This window comes from Tasmannia lanceolata, unplaced genomic scaffold (genome assembly GCF_043159265.1).
Source record: "Tasmannia lanceolata isolate RefF3 unplaced genomic scaffold, GAP_Taslan_0.1 ptg000013l, whole genome shotgun sequence".
In the NCBI taxonomy this organism is placed as follows: Eukaryota; Viridiplantae; Streptophyta; class Magnoliopsida; order Canellales; family Winteraceae; genus Tasmannia; species Tasmannia lanceolata.
In genome coordinates, this window is record NW_027518690.1 from 32,196,129 (window position 1) to 32,221,685 (window position 25,557).

The 25,557-nt window shown below is 43.7% G+C and overlaps 3 protein-coding genes across 3 annotated transcripts in view; 2 read left to right on the top strand and 1 right to left on the bottom strand.

The window, feature by feature from the left end:
• Nucleotides 1-6,772, bottom strand: part of LOC143890020 (CAAX amino terminal protease family protein) — a 59,873-nt gene extending 53,101 nt beyond the window's left edge. The window contains exons 1-4 of the mRNA XM_077394518.1: nt 6,749-6,772; nt 6,525-6,655; nt 1,889-1,944; nt 1,393-1,686 (exon numbers count right to left, since the gene is read on the bottom strand). Coding sequence (XP_077250633.1) covers nt 1,393-1,686; nt 1,889-1,944; nt 6,525-6,642 — 468 coding nt within the window. The 5' untranslated portion in view covers nt 6,643-6,655; nt 6,749-6,772. The remainder of the gene's footprint in view (nt 1-1,392; nt 1,687-1,888; nt 1,945-6,524; nt 6,656-6,748) is intronic.
• Nucleotides 6,773-11,571: 4,799 nt separating this feature from the next.
• Nucleotides 11,572-12,555, top strand: LOC143891169 (uncharacterized). Its single transcript, XM_077395806.1, has one exon. The coding sequence runs from the start codon at nt 11,572-11,574 to the stop codon at nt 12,553-12,555; it is 984 nt and encodes a 327-aa protein (XP_077251921.1).
• A 2,657-nt stretch (nt 12,556-15,212) lies between these two features.
• Nucleotides 15,213-15,740, top strand: LOC143891170 (uncharacterized). Its single transcript, XM_077395807.1, has one exon. It carries the CDS (start codon nt 15,213-15,215, stop codon nt 15,738-15,740), a length of 528 nt encoding a protein of 175 aa, XP_077251922.1.
• Nucleotides 15,741-25,557: the final 9,817 nt, after the last annotated feature.

Here is a 25,557-nt window from a genome sequence, read left to right on the forward strand (position 1 = left end):
GATGGTTCTAGTCTGGGTAACCATGAACCGGCTGGCATAGGATGAGTCCGGCGAGATTCTAGGGGTGGTCGTGATTTGGGCTTTCTCTGGACCGATAGGGATTGCAAATGCTAACAAGGCGATAATTTTTTGGAAAAGGAGGCTTTGGATCATGTTATAGTAGAGGGGGACTCCCTCAATGCCATTCGGTGGTTGAGAGCTCTCAGTTCTTCGACGAGATTCGTGATAGGGTCGTCGGTTCGTCAATGGTTTTTATGCATGTTAACAGATCAGCTAATAGCATTGCGGATTGCGTAGCACGGGAAGGAATAAAAAAGCAGGGTTTGAAGATGTTTGATTTTCTGCCCTCTTGATCCTGATTTGTTCTTGTACTTCCCCTTGCTTTTTCTCTTTAGTGTTTGTTCTCTTGAGTTTTGTGTTCGGTATTGGGTTGACTACCTTAGTCGTCCCTTTTGTTGTTTAATGAAATCTGCTACCATTCAAAAACAAAAGTAAAATAATATTGTATGAAAAGAGGTAAGTCAAACATGATAAACAAATAAAAGGCTAGGAGACGAGGCCCCACTTAAAATAGGAAGTTAAAATACAATAAAAATATCAATAGAGGGGAACTTTACCTTTGGGAATGGAAATGGACGGATGTGTTTAAGTCCTTGTTGACATGTGTCCACGCAACACGTGGCGACTAGGGAAAATCTTTTTGCAATGTGTGTCAACAAATCATAGCTCCACACTTAAACATGTGTGGTTGAAATAAGCAGCCCTTTCTTAATTCAAAAGTCGGTGAATTAAGAGAAATAATTAGGAAAAAACCTATTTGCCCCTAATAAATTGAAAGAATCAATTAAACTTGTACGACTAAAATAAAAACAACACCTAAACACTAATATGGGCCCTATCATCCTATTTAATTCTTTCTTGATTCTTGTGAAGGATGATCCCCATAAATAGAGGTCATAAGTAACCTCATATTATTCAAAGATGAAATTGTAATTTAACCAGGGTGTTTGAGAATAAAATGCAACAAGAAAACTAATCTGGACCTTAAAAGTAAGGACAGTTATTACTTGTGCGTACATTTTTGAAGATTAAATAAAGAGGTTTAATTAGTAAAAGAAAAAGGTTCTACTATAATCAGGGAAACAGAGAACAGCAAACACCTATTGACCCAACAAAACAGGTCAGAGCTGGGAATATACAACATAACGAAAAACATATAACCATGAAAATATCACTAGCCAGAGCTATTGTCGTACAGAACTAGACTGCTACAGATACAATGAAGACAATTTGATCATCCAAAAAAATGAGGGAATTTATAACAAAATAACACAACCAACCCATCTTGCATGCAAATGCCCAAGCAGTGAAAAAATATGGAAGAAAACGTACCTGCCTAATCACTAAACCCAAAGCCAGTATCAACCCAGACGTAACAGTGCAGGCCTGAATTACAACACTTCTAGCAGGATGAGAGGTTGAACTCCCTGAAGCCAAGTTATGATTCAATGACTCCACACTATTATCGCCTCCAGAAGAAGATTTATCTGCTATGTCTAACCCATCATCTTCATTTGAAGATTTCCTGTTAGTTGGCGAATTTCTTCTTTTGGGTGGTTGCCCATCTTTCCTCGCTTTTTTCACAGAATTCCGACTCACAAGGGCTTTCAGATTAGATCCAAAAGTCTGCAAATGTATTGATAGAAATCTGATCAAATTTTGCATTACTCTAAAATCCCTTCAAATATTTCAGATTTTGGGCGCAGATTTGAACTTCTGTGGCAGTGTGACGGTAAGAATGTTTTCCCAAGCTATCACAGAAAATAAAACTGAAATAGTTTTATGTTTTTTGAGCGATAACAGAACTGAAATATCAAATCGCACTTACTCTGGGTATTTCGATAGTCAAAGTCCTATTGTGTGAGATGCTACTAGACTTTCTACCTGATTAAACATAATAACTTTTCTATGATCACAATAAGAAGCAAACCATAATGATCAATAATTAAACATTAATGAAAAGGATATCATGTGATCAAAGAATAAAAGTAAAATTTGAGGGTGCAAATGAAGTACTTCCCACAGAAAACATATATAATGGTAAGAGTAAGAAAAAGATCAATTTAATAACAAAACTAAATTCTAAACTCCATCAGATCATTAGAGCCCTGTTTGGTTGGCTGGGAGGGTAGTGGAAGCAGTAGTCAAAAGGGAGGTGACAAGCATGGAAGAAGTGTAGAGTTGTCTAGAGGAAAATAGGGGAAGAGCGGTAGTGTGTTTGGTTGCGTGTCAAACCTCTAAAAGAGGTGTAGAAAATATATGGGTGTCATTACCAAAATAAATAGTGGAAGAGAGAGAAAGGGAAGAGAGAAAGAGAGAAAAAAGGAAATGATTATATAAGGCAAGACATATTCTACTCTTCTTCCTACAAAAAACCACCAAAATGGTGTTTTTCTATTGGAAGATTAGTAGGAGGAACATCTCCGTCACATGGGGGCCACCTAGGAAAAAAGGTAATAATGATGTCCCCTTCATCTTGTAGTCAAATGGAGTATGGAATCAAATTTGGCAACCAAACAACGTCTGGCGTTCCATATTCTAGGATTTGCCCAGCCCTCTTCCACAGTTTTGGCAACCAAACACGGCCTAGTTGAATTGCGTGCTGCCGTATGATCTGAAATCAACTCAAAGATTATGTTCTTGCCTGAGTCATGAGGCTATAGGTTCATGTGATGGATGCAAATTATCAAAATGACATTACCCATCAGCAACTACCAAGTTCTGTCATCTAACTATAGAATGTAGCACAACAAAACCCGGGTGAAATGTACAAAAGAAATTCATAGAATAAATAATTTCCAATAAGTAATAACTTAAAAAAAATGAGATAAAAAAATATTTCAACTTTTTAAGAGCGTGGGAAGAAGGGAGGGGATTTGAATTTCCACCCAAAATAACCAAAAATAATCTTGGGTTTTGGTCAGAAATGGTGCAATTGGATAAAAAGTGCATTTCCTCTGCCTGGTTCTCAATACTAGTGAACGGTGCGCCAAAGGATTCTCCAAATCGTCTATAGGGTTCAGGCAAAGGGATCCTCTTTTTTTTATTGGTAAGCTGGGGTTAGGCAGACCCCGACCAGCAAATACAGAGCAAAGCAATAAAGCAAATTACAATCGAAGGTAAACAGATTCCATGGAGTCATTATCAATATAAACTAAGAGAGGATGGGGAAGAGAGGAAAAGGGAATGTCTTACCCTTTGCAAAAGCAAGAGGGCTTGGATAGGAGATCGGCTGCCGCATTAGCCTCTCTCCAGACATGAGATATACGCCAAGAGCAAAACTGGGAGAGAGAATCTTTGATTTCAGCAAGGGTACCAAGAAGTTTCCAAGGGCAGTTATAGGTGTCGTTGATGGTGTTAACTGCCATTAGCGAATCAGATTCAATCCACATGTCTGTGATGCTTTTTTTCTTAGCCAATGGAATACCTTTAAGAATGGTTTTCATTTTGAGCCCATGAATTTCTTCTGGATCAACCACAACGGAAATGCAACCGAGGATGTCACTATTTTCATTACGAAGAATTCCTCCAATACCTGCTGTGTCTCCATCCAGCGAGGCATCAGTGTTCAGCTTAGTGCAATTCATCGGGGGCTTGATCCATTTGCAAGTTTTCTGAGATCTCTGATTGGTGACAAGTTGAATACCGAGATGAGCAGCAACCTGGAAGTTTCCCATGCTAGGGTCATCCTTAAGCTTTAGATGAATAGGCCTACACTTCAAAATCTGCAAAATGGATTCGAGGATTGCTCTCTCGTGCTTGCTGGCCTTGCCATGAATTCTGTCGTTTCTTTCCATCCAGATAATATAAACTGCCGCTCCAAAGGCCAGCTTCATGCCTGTGGCAGTCAGACCTTTGCCCTTGAAAGAAACTCGGATCCATTCTTCCTCAGCAAAAATACTGTTTTTTGGCTTTCTTCTAACACCAAACCTCCAGAAAATTGAAGACCAAATCCAGGCTGAATAAAAACACTTGAAAGAAAGGTGATTAACAGATTCTCTGTCACGATTGCAGAGGATGCAAACAGTTTCCCCCGTTCCTCCAAGGCAGAGGAGTCTATCACGAGTGTTGAGCCGGTTTTGCAGTGCTTGCCAGAGAGAGAACGAATGCTTGGGAATGTTGCCTGGGAATCAAATGGAAGAAGCCGTTGGAATGGGTTGATGGTGGGGTCAGGTGGCTTCCCAGGCACTGCGAAAAGACAGATCCATCACAATTAGGTTCCCAAATAGGCAGATCTTTAGAGCTGGGGATGAAAATTGCGCTATTAAGAAGAACCCTCACTTCAATGAATTGAGGAGTGTTGAGAATTGAGTTCCAGGAACCCTTAGTCCAAAGTTGAGCTATGGGATATTATTCAAAAAGTACTGCACACTGGTTTGATGATGCAGAGGGCCAGATGGAAGCCAAGATTGACGCCAGAAGTCTATTTCGGAGTCTTCAGCAACTGCATAGCATATATGGCTGATTGCAAGGTCTCTAGCCTGGAGGATTTTGCGGAAGCACCACGATGGTCTCGAAGGAGGCAGCACCATTATGTGGCCAATTGGGGTAAAAAACTCCAGTGAGGCAGCAATTCTCACTCTGAAGATGAGTATTCCTTGAGTAGATCATTAGTTTTGGACTCTCATAGTAGAGGGTGATTCCATGAACACCATCTATTGGGCAAGAGAAGGGATTCTCATGAAGGTTTTCCGATTCTTTGTATGAGTTCCATGACCATATAGAGGATCATGAGATCACCTTTAAGCATGTGCATTGTTCAATGAATAGGACCGTGAATCTATTGGCTCCTAGCAGAGTTTCCAGAAAGTCCATTGACAAGGAACTTTATGAATAAGGTCAGAAGGGAATAAATTTCTTTTACCGAGGGATACACTAACTCCTTTACTAGAAGGAGAAACTCCCTCATGGGTTTGAACTTTGAACTTTAAACAGATTCAACATAAAAATAAAAAGTCAAAGTTTTGTTCTCTGCAACATGGGTGTTTGCCCATTAAACATGTCACATAACTCAATCTCGGGAAACAAACTAAGATCCTCGCAAGTGCAAGGGGAAAAATATCTTGAGTGGGCCAACACTGTTTGTTATCTAAAGGGAGCATATGCAAGGGTTTGCCCATTAAAGGGAGCATATGCAAGGGTAATCCTCCTCTCCTCTCTCTCTCTCTCTCTAACTTTCTCTCTCTCTCCCCCTCTCCTGGTTAACTTGCATCCAAACAGAATAAAGCTCATGGTCTTCCCAAGGTTTACATGACATCCAAAATCCGGCCCCCTTCCATAGACTTTACTTCCCTGAAGAATGCTTAAGCATCCAAACAGAGCCTTAGAGTTGGTGTTATTTAAACTTTTACACTTTAACACTCCCCCCTTACGTGTGGCCCCTCTTTTTGGGTTGGCCGTACATGTGGCACATGTGGGTTGAGCGTACACATGGATTTTTAATGAGGGATAATTACATTTACACCCCCTCAACTATAGCCAATTTCCAATCGGGTCCCTGTGGTTTCAACTTCACCAAACACAGCCCTCAAGTTTCCGTGGGTTTTTTTAACGGACAGAGAAGAGGAAATGACTGTAATGCCCTCGTCTTCCCCAACTGAAAATTAGGGTTTTCATACTTGAAAATTGAAATTTGGGGTTTGATTCAAACCCTTGTTTGTTTATCAACATAAACCCTTCATTCAGGAGTTTTATTTGTCTTCATTCACATCATTATTATGATTTGCATAGAAACCCTGATATTTTAGGGGTTTTTTTGTTTTTATCACTGTTTTTTTCTTGAAATGTGGGTTTGATGTAGCCATGGGATGGGGTTTCATTGTCCATGGTGGAGGTGACGACGGTGGCCGGAGATGCGACAGCGGTAGTGGGAAATGGCGCAACCCTAATCCTCTGCAAATGGCTTAAAACCAAGGGTATTTCTGTCCTCAAAATATTAACCATGGTTAGTTTTAGTCATTCCGTCAGGTTAAACTAACGGTCCGTCAATGGAGGGGGTCTACTTAAAAATGTTAGAAAGTTGAGGGGTGTGTGTGCTGAAGTTGAAACCACAGGGACCCGACTGGAAATTGGCTATAGTTGAGGGGTGTAAATGTAATTATCCCTTAATATTAATGAGTTCTTGGGTTTTGAACCCAGGACCTGCCATGAGGCAATTGCTCTGATACCATATGAAACCAACCAATTACTCCAAAAGCTTAAGTTGTTAGAGTTGGTGTTATTTAATCTTTTATACTTCAACACTCTAGTAGTAGCAGAGAGTGCAAACATGTCAAAAATCATTTAAAAATCTTAAAAAGATAAGTAGATAACTCATGAATATTGGAGTGTCTCACTGCATAAAAGTTAATGCAATTGTGAAATACCCAAATTACCAAATTCATGCACCTTAACAAAACAAAACAAATTCAACCCAGTAAGAATAAATATCAATGCAAATTTGTCTAGTATACATAAAAACTAACCTCGCACATTAGGCGCAAAAAATGCATTTTGATAATGGGTTGCATTCACACATGATGAGTGGAGTGTGAATGCGCCATTTCTTCTGCTCCAACAACTATTTGTAGTAATAATTTCCATGCTTAGCTGCAAACTGTGAGGCTCAAAATTAAGCTCAAATACAAATTTAAGATCATGAAACTACTGAATTAGAATAAGAAAAGAAACCCATAAGACCATAAATTACCCAAATGATGCAAATCCCTCGTAAAATAAAACAAGAGCTAATTCAAAAACAAACAGCACTTCTTCCCATTCAAAAACTTTGAAAAAAAAAAAAGAAATATTTTAGCTTGTAATACAAGTAAATAAACTAATAACAACAATAAATGAATCCATGGATATTATAAGCCAAATCGTACACTAAATTAATAAGAAGAAGAGTAAAATTACTCCCACCTTTCTGCTACTGAAACAAAAGGCGGAGAAAATGCCTCCAAACACTAGAATATCAATCCCTAACACAGGGGGCTGATAAATTCGCCTTCTTTTCCCTCTTTACCCTCTTTGTTGTCCTCATTTTACCCATTTTACCGGTCACATGTGCTAGAAATAGACCTAGCAAACGGCCCGGGCCGGGCCCGGTTTGACCAAACCCGGCCCGTACTGGTCCGGGTCAAACGGGCGGACCCGCGGGTCACCGGATTTTTGACATATTTTTTAAGATTTTTTTTGTTTATAAAGGGATTTGATAGCCACCTTCGCCAACTATTTATGTTGATTGTTTGAGAGATTTGTCTTGTTGTCGACCGATTGCAAACTGCAAAAATTGGCAGAAGTAAAATTTGTGAAAAGCTAGCTAGCAATAAATAATAATCACAGGTACCAAGTTTTAAATGAGAAATTATGGATAAATGGAGGCAAAAAGCTGGCTAGCAATAAGTAATAATCATGGGCACTAAGTTTTAAAAGAGAAATTACGGCAAAAAGGAGGCAAAGTAGAAAAATTATGAAAAAAAAAACCAAAAGAATGTTCTAAAATATGATAATTACAGAAAAACTACATAAAAAAGCAAAAATTATGACAATTACAGAAAAAGGCCAAAAGTGCCAAAATAAAACCTTTTGCACTTTTCTACGGGCACCCACAGGTCAATTTCAAACGGGCGGGTCACTGATTGGTGACCCGGACCCGTAATTTACGGGCGTGCCGGGTGGACCCGCGGGTCCAGGTCACTTTTTGCCAGGTCTAGCTAGAAATCTTCCTTAACCGTTGGATTCATGACCTCCAATCTATAGAATATTTTTTTTATTATTGGAACCTCTGATCTATAGATGAACTAAATATTATGGAAACCTCTATAGATCAGAGGGCTAGGATCATCCTATGGAAATGATTTTTTGGGCACACCTATTTTCATTATGGCCCATCACATGCGAAGTTTGGATCATCCTATAGTGTGTACAGTACTTTTTGAAAAATAAGGGACTATAAAGGCTTACACCGTTGGAATCATCCTATGGAAATGATTTTTCGGGCACAACCTATTTACATTATGGCCCATCACATTGACGGTTTGGATCATCCTATAGTGTGGTTCGTACAATACTTTTTGAAAAATAAGGGACTATAAGAGCTTGCACAGTATAAAATCTCATAACTTTTGATGGCATAAGTTATCTACTTAACGGACCCACCAGGGTCAGTCGGCCCAATATGGACAAGCTTCTTTAACTGATCAAAACACCCGTCGAGTTGACAAAAACTACATCATATATGAATAGGGCTGCAAATGAGCCGAGCCGAGCCGAGCTTTGGGGTGTTCAGGCTCGGCTCGTTTAGTTTTTATGAAGGCTCGTGTTCGGCTCCACTCGTTTAGTTTTTGAAAAAGCTCGGCTCGGCTCCTGAAATATTTGAAAAAGCTCGGTCATTAAGTGGAACGAACCGAGCTTAAGCTCGGCTCTTCTCAAGAATGATAAAAACATACATCTGTGGGATTTGAACCCAAGCCCCCTCTAAATCCAGTGCCTTAACCACTCGGCCAAACTTTCATTTATGATAAACAACCCACATTCTTTTATTTTATATATAAAAAGCAAACATAATCCAAGCTTTAAAGCTCGGCTCGTTTATGAACCGAGCCGAACTATACAAAGCTCAAGTTCGGCTCGTTTCTTTGGCGAGCCTAATTTTTGGGCTTGGGTTCAGCTCGTTTAGTAAACGAACGAGCCCGAGCCGAGGTTTTAATGAGCCTAACCCAAACATGTTCGCGAGCCGGCTCGGTTCATTTGCATCCCTATATATGATGGGGATTTGCTAGCGTAAAAGGGATTTTTAGGCAAATTCAAGAAGCAAATCCGATTACGTCCCCACGAACTAGGGGTGCAACTCGGGTCGGGTTTTACCAAAGCCTACCCTAACCAAGAATTATCTTAGGTCGGGTCGGTTCTAATTTTTTACAGGAAAACCCGAGATTCCTAAACCCGACCCTACCCAAGATAGTTTCTCGGGTTGGGTCGGGTTTTCATTTTTTAGCATAGGATAGTGACACATTTTAAAGATTGTAGGAAAATAAAAAAACAAATCTTCACACCAAAAATTTCTAAATTTATGTCATCAATTGTATAACTTAAAGAAGGACATTATAATTTCACATAACCGCCATGATCACCTCAATCAAAACAATTGTAACAATATATTGGAAAATAATTTTCTAATGTTATTCAAGAGATATTTAAGAAAGTCACAGTGCACCCATATGAGTTGGGTCGGGTTTTTTTTCTTTAAACCCGGCCCAACCCAAGATTAAGTCAGGTTTTCCAATTTAAAACCGGACCCTACCCAAGACCCATGATTTCTAAACCCGACCCATGTTATTTTCGGGTCGGGTCGTGTAACGACCACCCTTTTGCTTCCCTCATTTATGATTATATAAGGCTTTCAAGGCTATTAGATCGTAACTCGAGGGTCTAGATCATCGATCCACCGTAGATCGATCCTTGATCTTGAATTTAATCTTCTTTTGTTCCTTGATATTTTTTTTGGATCGAATGATCTAATAACTAATGGTTAGTACTTATTGTAGTTAATGCTTTATATGATTAACTATTTTCCTTGAAAACTTTTTTTTTTAAAAAAAGAAAAAGAATGGAATATCTGTAATGAAATAGTGTCTTAAGGAAAACAAAATCTTGTGGGTCCACTTAGGTGTAATTAATGACTTTAAAATACTATCAAATCGTAAAAGATAGACGTGTAGATAATTTAGGAATGTGAAAACCCATAATTATAGAAGGGAATATCAGATCTAAGGAGATGATGCAGGAAAGAGATTTATTAGGGAGCAATAATGCAAAAATATTGGAATCTATGAATATTTTCCTCAACCCAAATTGCATTCTCAACTCAAAATTCTGTGCTGGTCGTTTGCTTTAGATCATGAGTGGGCCCACTAGTAGCCTTCTTATTTCATATGTAATTATTTTGGCCCTAGAAGACTAGTAGGGAGTTAAATTAGGAATTTTAATAGCCTAAATAAATGGGAATCTAAACAAAGTCAACCAGATAAAATTAAGAAAGAGGTAAATTTTGGCTTTGGGCATGATCTAAGAGGGATCACGATTCCCCCCAATTGAGATCAGCGTGCACAACTCAAAAATTGAGTCGTGCACACTCCCCAAAATTTAGGTGGGTCCCATTTTCTTTTATTGAAAGCTAAAGAGGGAAAATCTCAATTAAAGATTCATTGAAACATGTAAAAATGCTAACCTTCCTTATGGGAAGAGATAAGAATGAGATACAAACAAAAAAATGCAACAAATAAAGGAGTACATGTTTGGAAAGCATGCACCTAACCCAAAACCTCTTAACGCTCACCCAATTCTGAGAAGAAGGGAGGGAAAAGAATAGAAAAAAAACAAAAGGGAATAGAAGGAAGAATAATCCATTAAATGATTACCTTGAGATTTAGGAGAAGACCCAACCTCCTTGTTTTCTTTCTTCATTAAACAAGTAAGTACCTGATGGGGTATGAAAAGCAACGACCAATTAGCTGTCGACACGTGGCCCTTAGAAGGCCCACCACGAATTTAGCACCTGCGCAGGGGTAGTCTGGTAATCTGCCGAGAGCAAATAAACCTAAACCCACAAATGGGCCAACACCTGTCTTGGGGTAGGTAATTCAACCACCCCAGGGCCCTCTCTATAAAAAGCCTACTAAGGCCCAAAGAAAGGGGTAATAACTTCTGAACTGCCACTATTAAAGTTTTGGCTCTGCACTTCTGCTCATACTGACTTGAGTGTCGAAGGGCCCGTCCGGAGCAACGGCTCCGGGTTGGTCTTCTGACCTCGTGCGTCCTTGTGCAGGGCTTAGTTCTTTCAGCTCAGTCCCGTGGGCCCGCCAGATCAGCTCTTTCATCACTGTCGTATCTGTTACCACTTTTGGGCATAACAGATTGGCGCCATCCGTAGGACGCAAACTAAAAGCTGTTCAAACCCCCTTTATAAAAATGGCAGGACAGAGAAGTGCCCGGGTACAAACTGACCGGACAGCCCGAGCCGAAGCGCCTCGCAGGATTCGAAGCGAACGAATGGCCTCACAGATAGTGGCTCCTTCAGCAATAGCATAACAGAGTCCGGCTCAGTCGAAGCATCTGAACCATGCTCCTACTCCTGAACAAATCCAAACTCTCTTTCAACAGATGACTACTCTTGTGGGTCAATACCAAAACCTGATCCAAGCGCCTCCCAGCATCCCCAGAGGCTCCGCGACCTGCACAGGAAAGGTCGAGTGCCCATAGGGGGGACCAGCACCTCCCAGCAGAGACCGGACCCACCACTCCACAAGGCGAGTACATCATTCGAGAACCAGGCATGCCCATACAGAGCCTCGCCACCGCCGGAGGTCACGATCTCGCTCCGTGCAAAGGCACCGAGCCAAGGAGGACCGTGCGCCGTGGAAAAGATCCCGGCATCGGCGAAGGAGTTCGAAAAGTCACTCCGGCTCTACGGCGAGCCCCTCAGTGGAGAAAAATAGGTCTGCAGGCCGAGTGGATAAGGTGGCCGATCCGATGATGAGAATGATCGAAGAAATAGACCACCGAATAGAAGAACTGGCGAAAGATCAAGGCAAGCCTACTTCGAAGACATTCTCGAGCAGACTACCGTTCACAGACAATGTTATGAGCGTGCCGGCGCCCAAAGGGTTCAAAATGCCACTGGTTCCTCAATATGATGGAACCACTGACCCTGTAGACCATTTGGAGACGTTTAGAACAATGATGCTCCTCCACGACGCTTCCTATGGTTTCCTCTGCAGAGCCTTCCCCACCACCCTAACGGGTGCGACGCGAGATTGGTACTCGCGGATTAAGCTAAACTCCATCAGCAACTTCGATGACTTCGGGGACGATCTGGTCCGACATTTCATGAGCAGTCGGAGGCCAAGAAACACAACAATGTCCCTCATGGCCTTGCGACAGGAGGATAATGAACCTCTAAAAGCCTTCGTGATCCGTTTCAACAGGGAGGCCCTCCAGGTGCCAAACTTGGATCCCTCAGCCGCAGCAAATGCGCTCCTCGCCGGTGCAAAGTCTAACGATTTCCGGCGATCAGTAGCCCACCGAAATCCACACTCATTGGCAGATCTAATGGCAGGGGCCGAGGAGTACATATCCGTGGAGGAGATGCTCGCCGCCATAGATTCAAACCGGATGATAACCTCCGAAGAGAAGAACCATACCAAGCAGCGTAGGGACGATAAAGCCTCGAGAAGAGAGAGAACCCCACAAAGGAGGGAAGAGAATTACACCCCGCTCAACACCTCCAGGAGACACATACTAGCCGCAATCAAGGGAGAAGAATTCGTAAGATGGCCGACCAGGATGATCTCGAAAGGAAACAAGAGAGATAAGTCGAAGTATTGTCGGTTCCATAAGGACCACGGGCATGACACCGATGAGTTCTGGCACCTCAAAGAAGAAATCGAGCTGCTGATTAATCGGGGGTACTTAAAAAAGTATGTTAAAGATGACGACGACAGGAGAGAGCACTGAGGGAGAAGCCAACAGGGCCAAAGCCCTCGACCACCCCCGCTGTCTCCTGTGCGGAACAAATCTCTTCCCCCGGTAAGCCCACGACCCGAGGCGCGCCGATCCCAGCCTAACGGGGTCATAAACACCATTATTGGGGGACCGGCCGCTGGAGGTACATCATCAGTAGCTCGAAAGGCTTACGCGCGCCAAGTCAATGCCGTGTACACATGCAGCAAAAAGATGAAGACAGAGAATGAGATCTCTTTCTCAGATGCAGATCTTGACAACTTGATACTCCCCCATGACGACGCCCTGGTCATAACCATGCTCGTTGCGAACTGGGAGTTAAAGAAAATCCTCGTCGACAACGGGAGTTCGGCCGACATTCTCTACTATCATGCATTCAAACAGATGATGATAGGAGACGACCGCTTGTGGCCGGCGAAATCCGATCTGTTCGGTTTCTCAGGAGAAATTGTCAAAGTGGAAGGACAGATTGAACTCTCGGTCCTCGTTAGGGAACCGCTCTGTCAAGCTTTCATAATGGTCAACTTCCTGGTAGTGAGGGCCACGTTGGTCTACAACGCTATCTTGGGACGACCCGGCCAGAATCTCATATGTGCTGTTGCTTCCGCGTACTATCAGAAAATGAAATTCATAACTCTAAATGGTGTGGGAGAAGTTAGAGGGGACCAACCACAGTCTAGGGAGTGCTATGCTATGGCACTCAAAGGCAAAAATGCGTCAGAATCATTGCCAATTGAACTACTTGATCTGAGAGACGAAGCCCAAGTAAATGAACCCGCCGAAGACCTCATCTCAGTTCCTCTGTGTGAAGACGATAGCGAGAAGTTCATTCAAATCGGCTCCTCTTTAGACAATAGCACCAAGCAGAACCTCACCCAGTTTCTTCGAGACAACCCAGATGTCTTCGCATGGGCTCCCGTAAACATGCCTGGCATAGATCCGGAGATCAGTACGCACAGACTCGGTGTTGACCCCACCTGCAAGCTCGTGAAACAAAAAAGGAGACACTTTGCCCTGGAAAGGCGACAAGCGATCAAGGAAGAAGTGGAGAGGCTCTTGAGGGCTGACTTCATTCCAGAAATTCAATATCCGGACTGGCTGGCAAACGTGGTCCTAGTGAAAAAAGCCAACGGAAAGTGGAGGATCTACGTTGACTTCATTGATTTGAACAAAGCTTGCCTTAAGGATAGCTATCCACTCCTAAAAATTGATCAGCTGATAGATGCCACCGCTGGTCACGAACTACTGAGCTTCATGGATGCCTTCTCCGGGTACAACCCAATCAGAATGTATGAACCGGATGTACCAAAAACATCATTCGTAACGGATCATGGCACGTACTGTTACCGTGTCATGCCTTTTGGTCTGAAGAATGCGGGGGCAACTTATCAGAGACTCGTAAACAAGCTCTTCAAAAAACAAATTGGCCGCAACATGGAGGTCTATGTAGATGACATGTTGGTCAAAAGCCAGAGCGCGCAAGATCATGTTTCCGACTTGAAAGAAACATTCCACGTCCTAAGGGAACTTAACATGAAGCTCAACCCCACCAAGTGCACGTTCGGTATCAGCTCGGGAAAATTCCTGGGATTTATGGTAAGCAAAAGAGGGATAGAAGCCAATCCAGAGAAGATCATGGCTGTGGTGGGGCTCACTCCACCAAAGACCATTAAGGAAGTGCAGCAGCTAACCGGAATGGTGGCCGCACTGGGACGCTTCATCTCAAAATCTACGGAAAGATGCCTACCTTTCTTCAATGCTGTCAAAGGAATCAAAACAACCCCCTGGATATCGGATTGTCAAGTCGCATTTGAAGAGCTGAAGCAGTACTTGTCCTCTCCACCATTGTTAACCAAACCAGAGCCCGGAGAAGAGATACTCTTGTACCTGTCAGTGAGCCCCATGGCATTGGTGGCAGTACTGATTCAAGAAGTGCACAACCAGCAGAAACCAGTCTACTATGTTAGCAAGGTCCTATGCGATGCTGAGACCAGATACCAGCGAGTGGAGAAGCTGGCATATGCCCTCATCATGACGGCCAGAAAACTGAGGCCGTATTTTCAAGCCCATACAATAAAGGTCTTAACCGATCAACCACTCAGACAGGTTCTCCACAGGCCGGACAGCTTGGGGCAACTTATGAAGTGGGCCGTGGAACTGAGCGAGTTTGATATCCAATACTTGCCCAGGCCGGCGATAAAGGCCCAAGTGCTGGCACACTTCGTAGCCGAATGCACCATCCCTCGGCAAAGCATCGCGTCCGAAACCACCAAACTAATGTTGTAGAAGAGACAACTACACCTGGGGCACAAGCAGAAGTTGAGAGTGAACCTGTAAGAGCAGAAAGCATCCCTATACCAGCAAACCAGAAGCTGTCGTCCGATGAGCCGCTCTGGGAAGTATATGTGGACGGATCTTCAAACAAGACTGGCTGCGGGGCCGGCCTGATCCTCACAGGGCCTGAAAACTTTGTTATGGACTACACACTAAGGTTCGGATTCCGCGCGTCCAACATTGAGGTAGAATATGAGGCTCCCATCGCCGGAATGAACCTGGCAGTCCAGACCCGCGCCGAAAGGCTGAAGGCGTATTGCGACTCCCAGCTGGTTGCAAACCAGATCTAAGGAGTCTACGAGGCCCGCGACGAGCGCATGATTAAATATCTTTCCAAGGTCCGCCAGCTAGCCAGCAAGTTCAAAAGTTTCGAGCTCATCCGAAGCCCTAGAACGGAGAATGTAAAAGCAGATGTGCTATCCAAACTGGCAGCGTTCGGTTACACTGCTCTCATGAGTATATGTATGGAGTTTCTGAAGAAATCCAGCATCGAGAACGAGGCAGTGGGAGTAATGCAGGTTGAGCACGAGCCATGCTGGATTGACGAAATCATCGATTACCTGCGCAATGGGAAGCTTCCTGAAGGGAAGAAGGAGGCTTGCAAAGTGATACAACGAGCAGCAAGGTTTTCCCTAGATGGTGAGAGCCTTTACAAGAGGTCGTACACCCTTCCATACCTGAAATGCCTCCGGCCGAGCGACGCCGCATACACTCTACAAGAAACACACGAAGGAATTTGCGGAGAACACTTGGGGGGGCAAGGCACTGGCCATCAAAGTACTGTTGAGAGGCCTGTACTGGCCAACTTTGAGGCGAGACGCCCTGGACCTAGTCAAAAAGTGTGAGAGATGCCAAAAATTCTCTCCCACGATTCATCAACCGGTTGTACCAATGGCCCCAATCGTCAGTCCACTCCCTTTTGCAGTATGGGGGATGGACATTCTGGGCCCTTTTCTGCCAGCATCGGGGAGACGTGAGTTCGTCGTAGTCGCTATAGACTACTTTACCAAGTGGGTGGAGGCTGAACCTCTAGCCCAGATCACAGAGCAAAATGTACAAACCTTCTTTTGGAAGTCCGTTATTTGCAGATTTGGGATACCCCGCATCTTGATAACGGACAACGGCAAGCAGTTTGATTGCCGGAACTTTTGAAAATTCTGCTTAGACTTGAAAATCGAACAAAGGTTCACCTCCGTGGCACACCCTCAAACGAATGGGCAGACCAAAGTTACAAACAGAATCCTGCTCCAAGGGATTAAGAAAAGGCTAGACGAGAAAGCAGGCTGATGGGCTGGTGAATTCTATCACGTCCTATGGGTGTATCATACCACCCCACGCACCACAACGGGGGAGTCGCTCTTCAACCTGTCCTTTGGGACTGAGGCAGTGATCCCCGTTGATGTTGGTGTCCCATCTCCCAAAGTCACCAACTTCAACGAACCGCTCAACGGGGACGGACTCCACGCAAACCTCGACTTGCTGGAAGAAGTCCAGGAAGAAACCCGAATCAGGGTCGCGACCTACAAGCAGAAACTGTCCAACTATCACTACATGAGGATACGCCCAAGAGAATCCCGAGCGGGCGATTTAGTTTTGAAAAAGGCCGCCATCTGCCAACCAAAGAAGGTAGGTAAACTCTCCCCGACCTGGGAGGGGCCGTACCGAGTGAAAGGAGTCATTCGCCCGGGGAGTTACAAATTGGAGACACTTGGCGAGTACCTACTACCCCATGCTTGGAACTCGAAGAACCTCAGAAAATACTACCAATAGCCTACAACTTGGTGCAAATGCGGATGCCGTTGTAATTACGCCTGAATGTTGATAATAAAGAGGCTACTGTTTCTTTGCAAGCTCCGAGTTCTTCATCTCAGATTGTACCCGATGCTTGGTTCACCCCGGTTCGTCTCTAAAAAGACCGGAAGCGCACTTCTGCTCAGGAACGGACCCGGGCAGAAACCGTACCCTCGCCAGAATCCAAGTTCAATAAAACTTGGGGACCTGATGCTTGGTTCGCTCCGGTTCGTCTCCAAAAAGACCGGAAGCGCACTTTTGTTAAGGAACGGACCCGGGCAGAAAACCAAACCGTCGCCAGAATCCAAGTTCAATAAAACTTGGGGACCCGATGCTTGGTTCACCCCGGTTCGTCTCCAAAAAGTCCGGAAGCGCACTTCTGGTCAGGAACGGACCTCGGCAGAAAACTAAACCCTCGCCAGAATCCAAGTTCAATAAAATTTGGGGACCCGATGCTTGGTTCATCCCGGTTCATCTCCAAAAAAACCGGAAGCGCACTTCTGGTCAGGAACGGACCCGGGCAGAAAACCAAACCCTCGCCAGAATCCAAGTTTAATAAAACTTGGGGACCCGATGCTTGGTTCACCCCAGTTCGTCTCCAAAAAGACCGAAAGTGCACTTCTGGTCAGGAACGGACCCGGGCAGAAAACCAAACCCTCGCCAGAATCCAAGTTCAATTAAACTTGGGGACCTGATGCTTGGTTCGCTCCGGTTCGTCTCCAAAAAGACCGGAAGCGCACTTCTGGTAAGGAACGGACCCGGGCAGAAAACCAAACCCTCGCCAGAATCCAAGTTCAATAAAACTTGGGGACCTGATGCTTGGTTCACCCCAGTTCGTCTCCAAAAAGACCAGAAGTGCACTTCTGGTCAGGAACGGACCCGGGCAGAAAACCAAACCCTCGCCAGAATCCAAGTTCAATAAAACTTGTGGACCCGATGCTTGGTTCACCCCAGTTCGTCTCCAAAAAGACCGGAACCGCACTTCTGGTCAGGAACGGACCCGGGCAGAAAACCAGACCCTCGCCAGAATCCAAGTTCAATAAAACTTGGGGACCCGATGCTTGGTTTGCCCCGGTTCGTCTCCAAAAAGACCGGGAGCGCACTTCTGGTCAGGAACGGACCCGGGCAGAAAACCAAACCCTCGCCAGAATCCAAGTTCAATAAAACTTGGGGACCCGATGCTTGGTTCACCCCGGTTCGTCTCCAAAAAGACCGGAAGCACAATTCTGGTCAGGAACGGACTCGTGCAGAAAACCAAACCCTCGCAAGAAACCATGTTCAATAAAACTTGGGGACCCGATGCTTAGTTCGCCCCGGTTCGTCTCCAAAAAGACCGGAAGCGCACTTCTGGTCAGGAACGGACCCCGGCAGAAAACCAAACCCTCGCCAGAATCCAAGTTCAATAAAACTTGGGGACTCGATACTTGGTTCACCCCGGTTCGTCTCCAAAAAGACCGGAAGCGCACTTCTGGTCAGGAACGGACGCGGGCAAAAAACCAAACCCTCGCCAGAATCCAAGTTCAATAAAACTTGGGGCCCCGATGCTTGGTTCACCCCGGTTCGTCTCCAAAAAGACTGGAAGTGCACTCCTGGTCAGGAACGGACCCGGGCAGAAAACCAAACCCTTGCAAGAACCTAAGTTCAATAAAACTTGGGTATCTGTTGTTTGGCTCACCTTCACAAAGACCGGAAGCGCACTTCTTGTCGGAAACGATCCATCTTCCCAAGTGTTGTCGGCCCAGTGTCAGATTAACCAGTGTTAGTCAAAAGGCGAATGCGAGCAGATGCAATAGGTGACAATGAAACTTCTATTCTTAAAAAGTTGGGCCTCCAAGGGTCATTACAAAAGTCGGGCCTCGAAGGGCCATTACAAAAGTTGGGCCTTCAAGGGCCATTACAAAAGAATTCATTAATCTTGCCAAAACAGGAAAAAGATGGGGAGTTCAAGACCCCTCATGACCACCATCCCGCTGAGGATCCACCTCAGAGGCATTAGTTGCTAGGAGGGCGCCCTGTTCGTCGGTGTCCCCGGGCACCGGCTCAGGCAGAACAAGGCCTTCCAGGGCGACATTCGGGTTGGATCCCTTGACTTGATCAAGGCAATCCATGAACCCCAACTTATAAGATTCAGTGGACAAGCTGACAAGCTCATCCTCTTTCTTCTGCACGGCCTCCTTCACGGCCTCCCTTAGCCTTTCCCTCTCCCTCTCCCTCTGCTGATTGAGGTCATCGCTAGCCTTCTCCTTCTGAACGGCCGCCTCATTTTTCAGCTGCAGGATCTCTTGGTCCCTCTCCTGAAGGGACCTATTGAGCTTGATGGCTTCCTGCTTCAGCTTGCCGTTCTGCTCCTCTGACTTGGTGATCGCAGCGGAGAAGCCCCGGCTCTTTGCGCGGAGGTCACTATAGTAGCAGCCGATCTGCGGATTAAGTGAGGTATATGCAAAAAGAAAAAAAAAGAAAAGAAAACATAGACTTGATAGATCGAGGAGAACATGGCCTCGTCGGCCGTGTCCGAAGACTCGTGCAGGACCTTGAGCTTGTCTTGCTTCAACAAGCCCTTGGTGACTATCTCCCTGGCTATCCAGCTGTCACCCAGGCCGGTGTCATTCTTCTGAACGGCCCAATTGGGCCGAAAAACATTGTCCGCAGGCCTTGCGGGGGGGGGGGGGATTGGACGCCAAGGACCACATCCGATTGCCTCGAGGATCCAGCTCCCCGACCGTAGACTCCAACAATCTTTACTGTAGGCTTGCTCCCTCTGGGTGGCGCGTCCTGCGCAGGTGCAGGACTAAAAATCTCGCGGGCCTTCCTTTTCTGGCCCTGCCCCCTCCCAAAGGCACTCTGCCTTACCTTCTCCAGCGCGGACTGCTTCTGCATCTCTGAAATTCGACAGAACAAACAGGTCAGTAGCAGCAAAAGAGAAGACTAAAGATCAAAACTAGTACTAATGCCAAGCCCGGGTCACAGTACTAATGCCAAGCCCGACCAGAATCTCTTCCTTAGAGAACTCTCTACAGTGAATCAAGCCTTCTCGTTGCAGCTCCTCGCAAACCTGAGCGAACGTAAGCTTATCCTCGCCTTCAAGGACCGGCTTACGGCTTAGCGCCAGCGTGTCCGGGGTGTCCCATTTTAAAGGAACCGGCCAAGGCTCAGTAGCTTCGCTGTCCTCGACGTAACCGAACCTGTTCTTCCATACGTGTATGGAGGATGGGATGGCGGTGATCATCTTCACCTCCAGACGTTGGCTTATATAAATCAAACCTCCGTCCTTGTGCCTCTTCAAATGCGCGCACATACGGAACAATGGAATGGAGAAGTTTCTCTGGAACCGTCCCCGGACCAGGTATATAAATTTCAATCAGCGTTCTCCATGAGTTCAGCGCAACCTGAGCTGGAGCCAGGCCGTAATACCGGAGAACCTCTACGAAGAAGGGGTGCAGGGAAAACCTAAGCCCAGCTCTTAGGAATTCCTCGTAGATGCATACATCGGTGCTATCGTTACAAGCCCTATCTTCCTCTATCGCCACCCTCAAAATGAACCGCTCAAGAATGCAGTACCTGTCCCGAACTTCCCCTAACTTGGACTGTTCGAGGTAGTTCTCCTCGTAAAGAGCTTGAATGTTGTACAGGGGGTTGGCGTCCATCCGAGCCTCAGTTATGACCTCTACCGCCCGGCCTGGAATGAATGTGGTGGACGCCTCGGCGACATCACTACCTCCACTTTCCTCTGCTCGGAAGAAGCTGTCCGTTCGGACGGGGGTGGTGTTTAAATCTAAAATCACCTCGTCCCCACTATCTATGGGCTCGTCAAGAGCAACTACACTAATACTAGGGCTTGCCATAAAGTGGCCGGGAATCCTGGTCGGATTAGTTTCGGTCCTCTCTGATGAACTAGACCCGGAACCACTAGAAGATGCGTACTCCCCTGAAGATGACTTAGAACCAGACTCAGAACTACTGGACATCAAGAACACAAAAGAGAAATCAAATAAAGACGCGCCAAAAAGAAGATTACCGGTCTGAAGAGAAAGGCTCCTAATTCGCAAACGACCACAAGCTACCAGAGCCAAGCAGGCAGAGCAAAAAGAGGTAGAAGTAAAAAGTGAGAAGTGAAGAATGAAGGGTGAAAACCTCCTCTTATAGCCTAGAGGCTTGAGGCCGGACAGACGGCTTGGCCGGACATATTTTTCCACTTCAATTTTCTGCCCGTCCCAAGCCGGACAGACTACTTGGTCGGACAAATTTTTTTTTTCATTTCAAATTTTCTGCCCGTCCCAGACCGGACAGACGGCTTGGTTGGACAGATTTTTCCACTTCAATTTTCTGCCCGTTACATGCCGGACAGACGGCTTTGCTGGACAGATTTTTCACTTCTCATCTCTGCTCGTCCCAGGCCGGACAGACGGCTTGGCTGGACAGACTTTCCACTTCAAACTTCTGCCTGTCCCAAGCCGTCACTCAATCACTCAGGAACACAGCCTCATACTTCCCCAAATCACGACAATGACTTGGAGAACTGGGGGGCAACTGATGGGGTATGAAAAGCAACGTCCAATTAGCTGTCGACACGTGGCCCTTAGAGGGCCCACCACGAATTTAGCACCTGCCCAGGGGTAGTCTGGTAATCTGCCGAGATCAGGTAAACCTAAACCCACAAATGGGCCGACACCTGTCCTGGGGTAGGTAATTCAACCACCCCAGGGCCTTCTCTATAAAAAGCCTCCTAAGGCCCAAAGAAAGGGGTAATAACGTCTGAACTACCACTATTAAAGTTTTGGCTCTGCACTTTTGCTCATACTGACTTGAGTGTCGAAGGGCCCATCCGGAGCAACGACTCCGGGTTGGTCTTCTGACCTCGTGCGTCCTTGTGCAGGGCTTAGTACCTTCAGCTCAGTCCCTTGGGCCCGCCAGATCAGCTCTTCGTCACTGTCGTATCTGTTACCACTTTTGGGCATAACAGTACCCTAGATTTTTTATCCTATGATAGATGCTCATGCTTTAGACTATTTTTGTCGATCTAGGTATTGATGGATCCAATATAATTTTCTTCAATTCCGCAAAATCCCTAGACACAAAAGGATTTTCGATATACAAATTTTTGGTTTGGATAAAGTCTATGCATATCCCTGCATATTGAAATAATGTATTAATTCAGGTTTTTCCTCTCAGGCAGATTTTTCGCATACAAATAATTATATTCGTGCATATTTTCATTCGCAGACAGATTATGTGTATGCCTAAATAAATTTATTTATTCATGTTTTCATTCCCAACAGATCATGTGCCTGTTAAATAATGTGTCTATCCATGTTTTCATCACAAACAGATTTCGCACCTAATAAATAAGTGTATTCATTCATATTTTATTCACAGACATATTATTTTCATACCTAAATAAAATTATTCATTCATGTTTTCATTCACAGATGAATCATATGCATGCTAAATATGAGTTGTTCATATTTTCATCACAAACAGATTTCACACACGATAAATAAGTGTATTTATTCATATTCTAATCTCGAACAGATTTTTTCGCATTTTAATAATATATTGATTCATGTTTTTTCATCAGATTTGTATATAGTTATAGCTAAAACTAATTTCCGAGTAATATATATACTACTGCTTTCCATCAAAATTGTATACACTAACAGTTAGGAGTGATTTTTGTTCAGACATGTTAATCTCAACAGTACCATATATCCCTATGTATCAAATGAAATTCTGATATACCCTAGTAGTGGTTCCAACAGTAACCCATGTTCCTAAGTATTAGATGAAATTTTGACATGCTTATTTGACTAGATACTTGTGGATATATATCATATGTATAATCCTCCTCAAATCTTTACAAACTTCACTAGTATCAACTAGATACTTGTAAGCTCAAGGGTCTACTCTCTTATCTTGTTTTGATGATTCTAAACACAATTGATTATGTTCTTGAATACTAATCAATTTTCCTTGAAGTGTTGTGATAAGATAGGGTGATCATAGAAGGAACCATCACATCACTTGGTCATGCTTGAAGATGTACCACACAAGAGTCAAAAGAGCTAGAGACCCCATGGGATAACTCACCTTGGAAGAACAATCAATGTGGAGCTCACCTCAACACACTCAAGCAATGCAAGCACACCAGAGAAGATCTATGAAGACCAAGACCAAGATCAAAGAGGAGCGTAACCATATTTAGACTTGTTGTACATCCTCTCTCTTTGATTTCTAAGTCAAAGCAAAATCTTTCAAATGTATTTTTCAAAACTAACCACACTCCTCGTATTACAATTAATTGGTTAAGTGAATGGTTATGTGGTGGACCAACATGTTGGGACCCTCATAACATTCCAAATTATCATAAGATTTGAGTTCCAAAAGCTCAAAGTCAAATAGCAACAAAAACATAAAAGTCTGTTGATTTTAGGCTTCTCGGAACTCAGAGATTTTTCTCGAAGCTCCGAGCTCGGAACTTCGAGAATTTCACTCGGAACTCCGAGAAATGGTCCAGTAGTATTTTTCAACTTCTGGCCATTCTCTCGGAACTCCGAGAATTTCTCTTGGAACTCCGAGAATGGTTCTCGGAACTCCGAAAACGTCGCGACAGCACAAAAAAAGAGTCGTTGGGTTTCAAATTAAAAATTGTTTTTTAGTGTCTTTTTATACTCACACCCCCAAACGGTCATATCTTCTCAATGGGCTATAAATACTCATTCAAGAGAATTATCTACCTCTCTTGAATGATTTGAAAAATATCCTTAAGCATTCAAAGAACTTGCAAACCCCTTTTAGCTTGAGCCTTTATTTTTCTTCTCCACCAAACTTGCCTTGCACTTGTAAATCATTAGAGTTTTGATTTAGGGCTTTCATTTGTAACCTATTGTGGAGAGCACTCAAGGGGACTTCATTGTGTATCAAGCTTTCAAGAGAAGCTAAGCAATCTTCATTCTATTCATTGTAAAGGTGGCTAGGGCATCCTATTTTTAATACCCTAAGGAGTAACGCTTAGAACTCGGCGAAGAAGGAGAGTCGGTGTAAAGGTGTCAAAGGGCATCCTCATTTAATACCCCTTGAGAGTGTAATCGCCTCGGAGCCGGGCATCGTGGAGGTCTCACATAGTGAAAATCCTTGAGGATGATCTCAAGAAGAGTGGAGTAGGGCTTTGCCCGAACCACTATACATCGGTGTGTTCCTTCCTTGTCTTGCACTTTCATTTTTGTTTGGTTTGGCATTTCATTTTGATTTGATATTATTTGAACTAACCAAAATCTAATCAAGAGAAGAAAAAATCAAATTAGGTTTAATATTTGAATATAAAATGGTATAAATTTTTGATAAAACCAATTCACCCTCCTCTTAGTTCTATAGACCCTTATTTCAATTGGTATCAAAGCCTCGTCTCTACTTTGTTTAAAACCCTAACCGGTCTAGAGAAAATATTCTAAAAATGGCAAACTACCCTCAACACCATGAAGAATACTCAAACACTAGGCCACCTTATTTTGATGGAACAAATTATGGATTTTGGAAAACCAAAATGAAAATATTTTTAACTCAAGATTACCAAATGTGGAGAGCCATTCATAATGGATATATCTTGCCCACTAAAAATCTAAATGAATGGACCGAAGCCGAACAACAAGCCTCAAACTATAATGCCAAAGCCATGAACTCTTTAATTTGTGCTTTGTCACCCAGAGAATTCAATAGAGTTTCAAACTTGAATTCAGCTAAGAAAATTTGGGACACCTTAGAAGTTACCCATGAGGGAACTAACCAAGTTAAGGAATCTAAAATGAATCGTCTAATTAGGCAATATGAACTTTTTCAAATGACACCCGATGAAACCATTGCCGACATGTACACTAGATTCACTAACCTAGTAAATGGACTAAGAGGACTTGGAAAATAATTTTCAAATAGAGATTTAGTGACCAAAATCCTTAGATCCCTACCTTTATCATGGGAATCCAAAACCTCCGCAATCACCGAAGCCAAGGACATGAACACATTAAACCTAGATGAACTACTAGGGTCCTTGATAATCAATGAGATAATTTTCAAAACAAAAGCACCCGAAATTGAAAATAAAATTGAAAAAGGAAAATGTGTTGCTTTTGCTTGCAATATAGGTGATGATGAAGAGGCAAAGGGAGACATGGAAGATAAGGTAACCCTCCTAACAAGAAGGATCAAGTTCTTGCAAAGGAATATGGGAGGCATGAGAAATAGAAGGGCCAATCCTCCATTCAAGAAGAAAGAAGAGCTCGGTGACGGATCATCTCAACCCCGATGCTACGGATGCAAGAAACTTTGACACATTCGCCCGGATTGTCCACTCAACAATGAGTCTACTCCAAACAATCGTTTCAAGAGGAGAGAAGGCAAGAAAGGAATGACCGCCACATGGGATGAGGACAATGAAAGTGAAAGTGAGCCGGATGATGGAGAAGATTGCTTGATAGCAAAAAATATATGCTTCATGGCTTCAACAAATGACAATCAAGAGATAAGTACTTTAAATGATGTTATTATTTTAAAAGAAGTTCTTGATTCCTTGCAAAGTGCACATGATGAACTTGATAAAAATGCATCTCTTGAAAATTCTCTTTCTAGCATGACAAAAGAATTTGGTTGGTTAAAGAAAGATCATGAGTTTTTAGATAATGAAAATGAAAAATGTAAAGTTGAAATTCACGATTTAAATGCTACCATCAAGATTTTAAATAAAAATTGACAAGAACTATCTATTGAAAACAACAAACTAAAGCATGAAAATAGTTAACTATCTCATGAATATGATGAGTTAAAGAAACTTTTTGAAAGATTTGAAAATGGTTCACTAAAATTAGATAGGCTTATTAATATTCA

Bases quoted from the DNA above. Each gene is read 5' to 3' on its own strand.
- LOC143891169 (XM_077395806.1), top strand. From the start codon at position 11,572: ATGATGAGAATGATCGAAGAAATAGACCACCGAATAGAAGAACTGGCG.
- LOC143891170 (XM_077395807.1), top strand. From the start codon at position 15,213: ATGATTAAATATCTTTCCAAGGTCCGCCAGCTAGCCAGCAAGTTCAAA.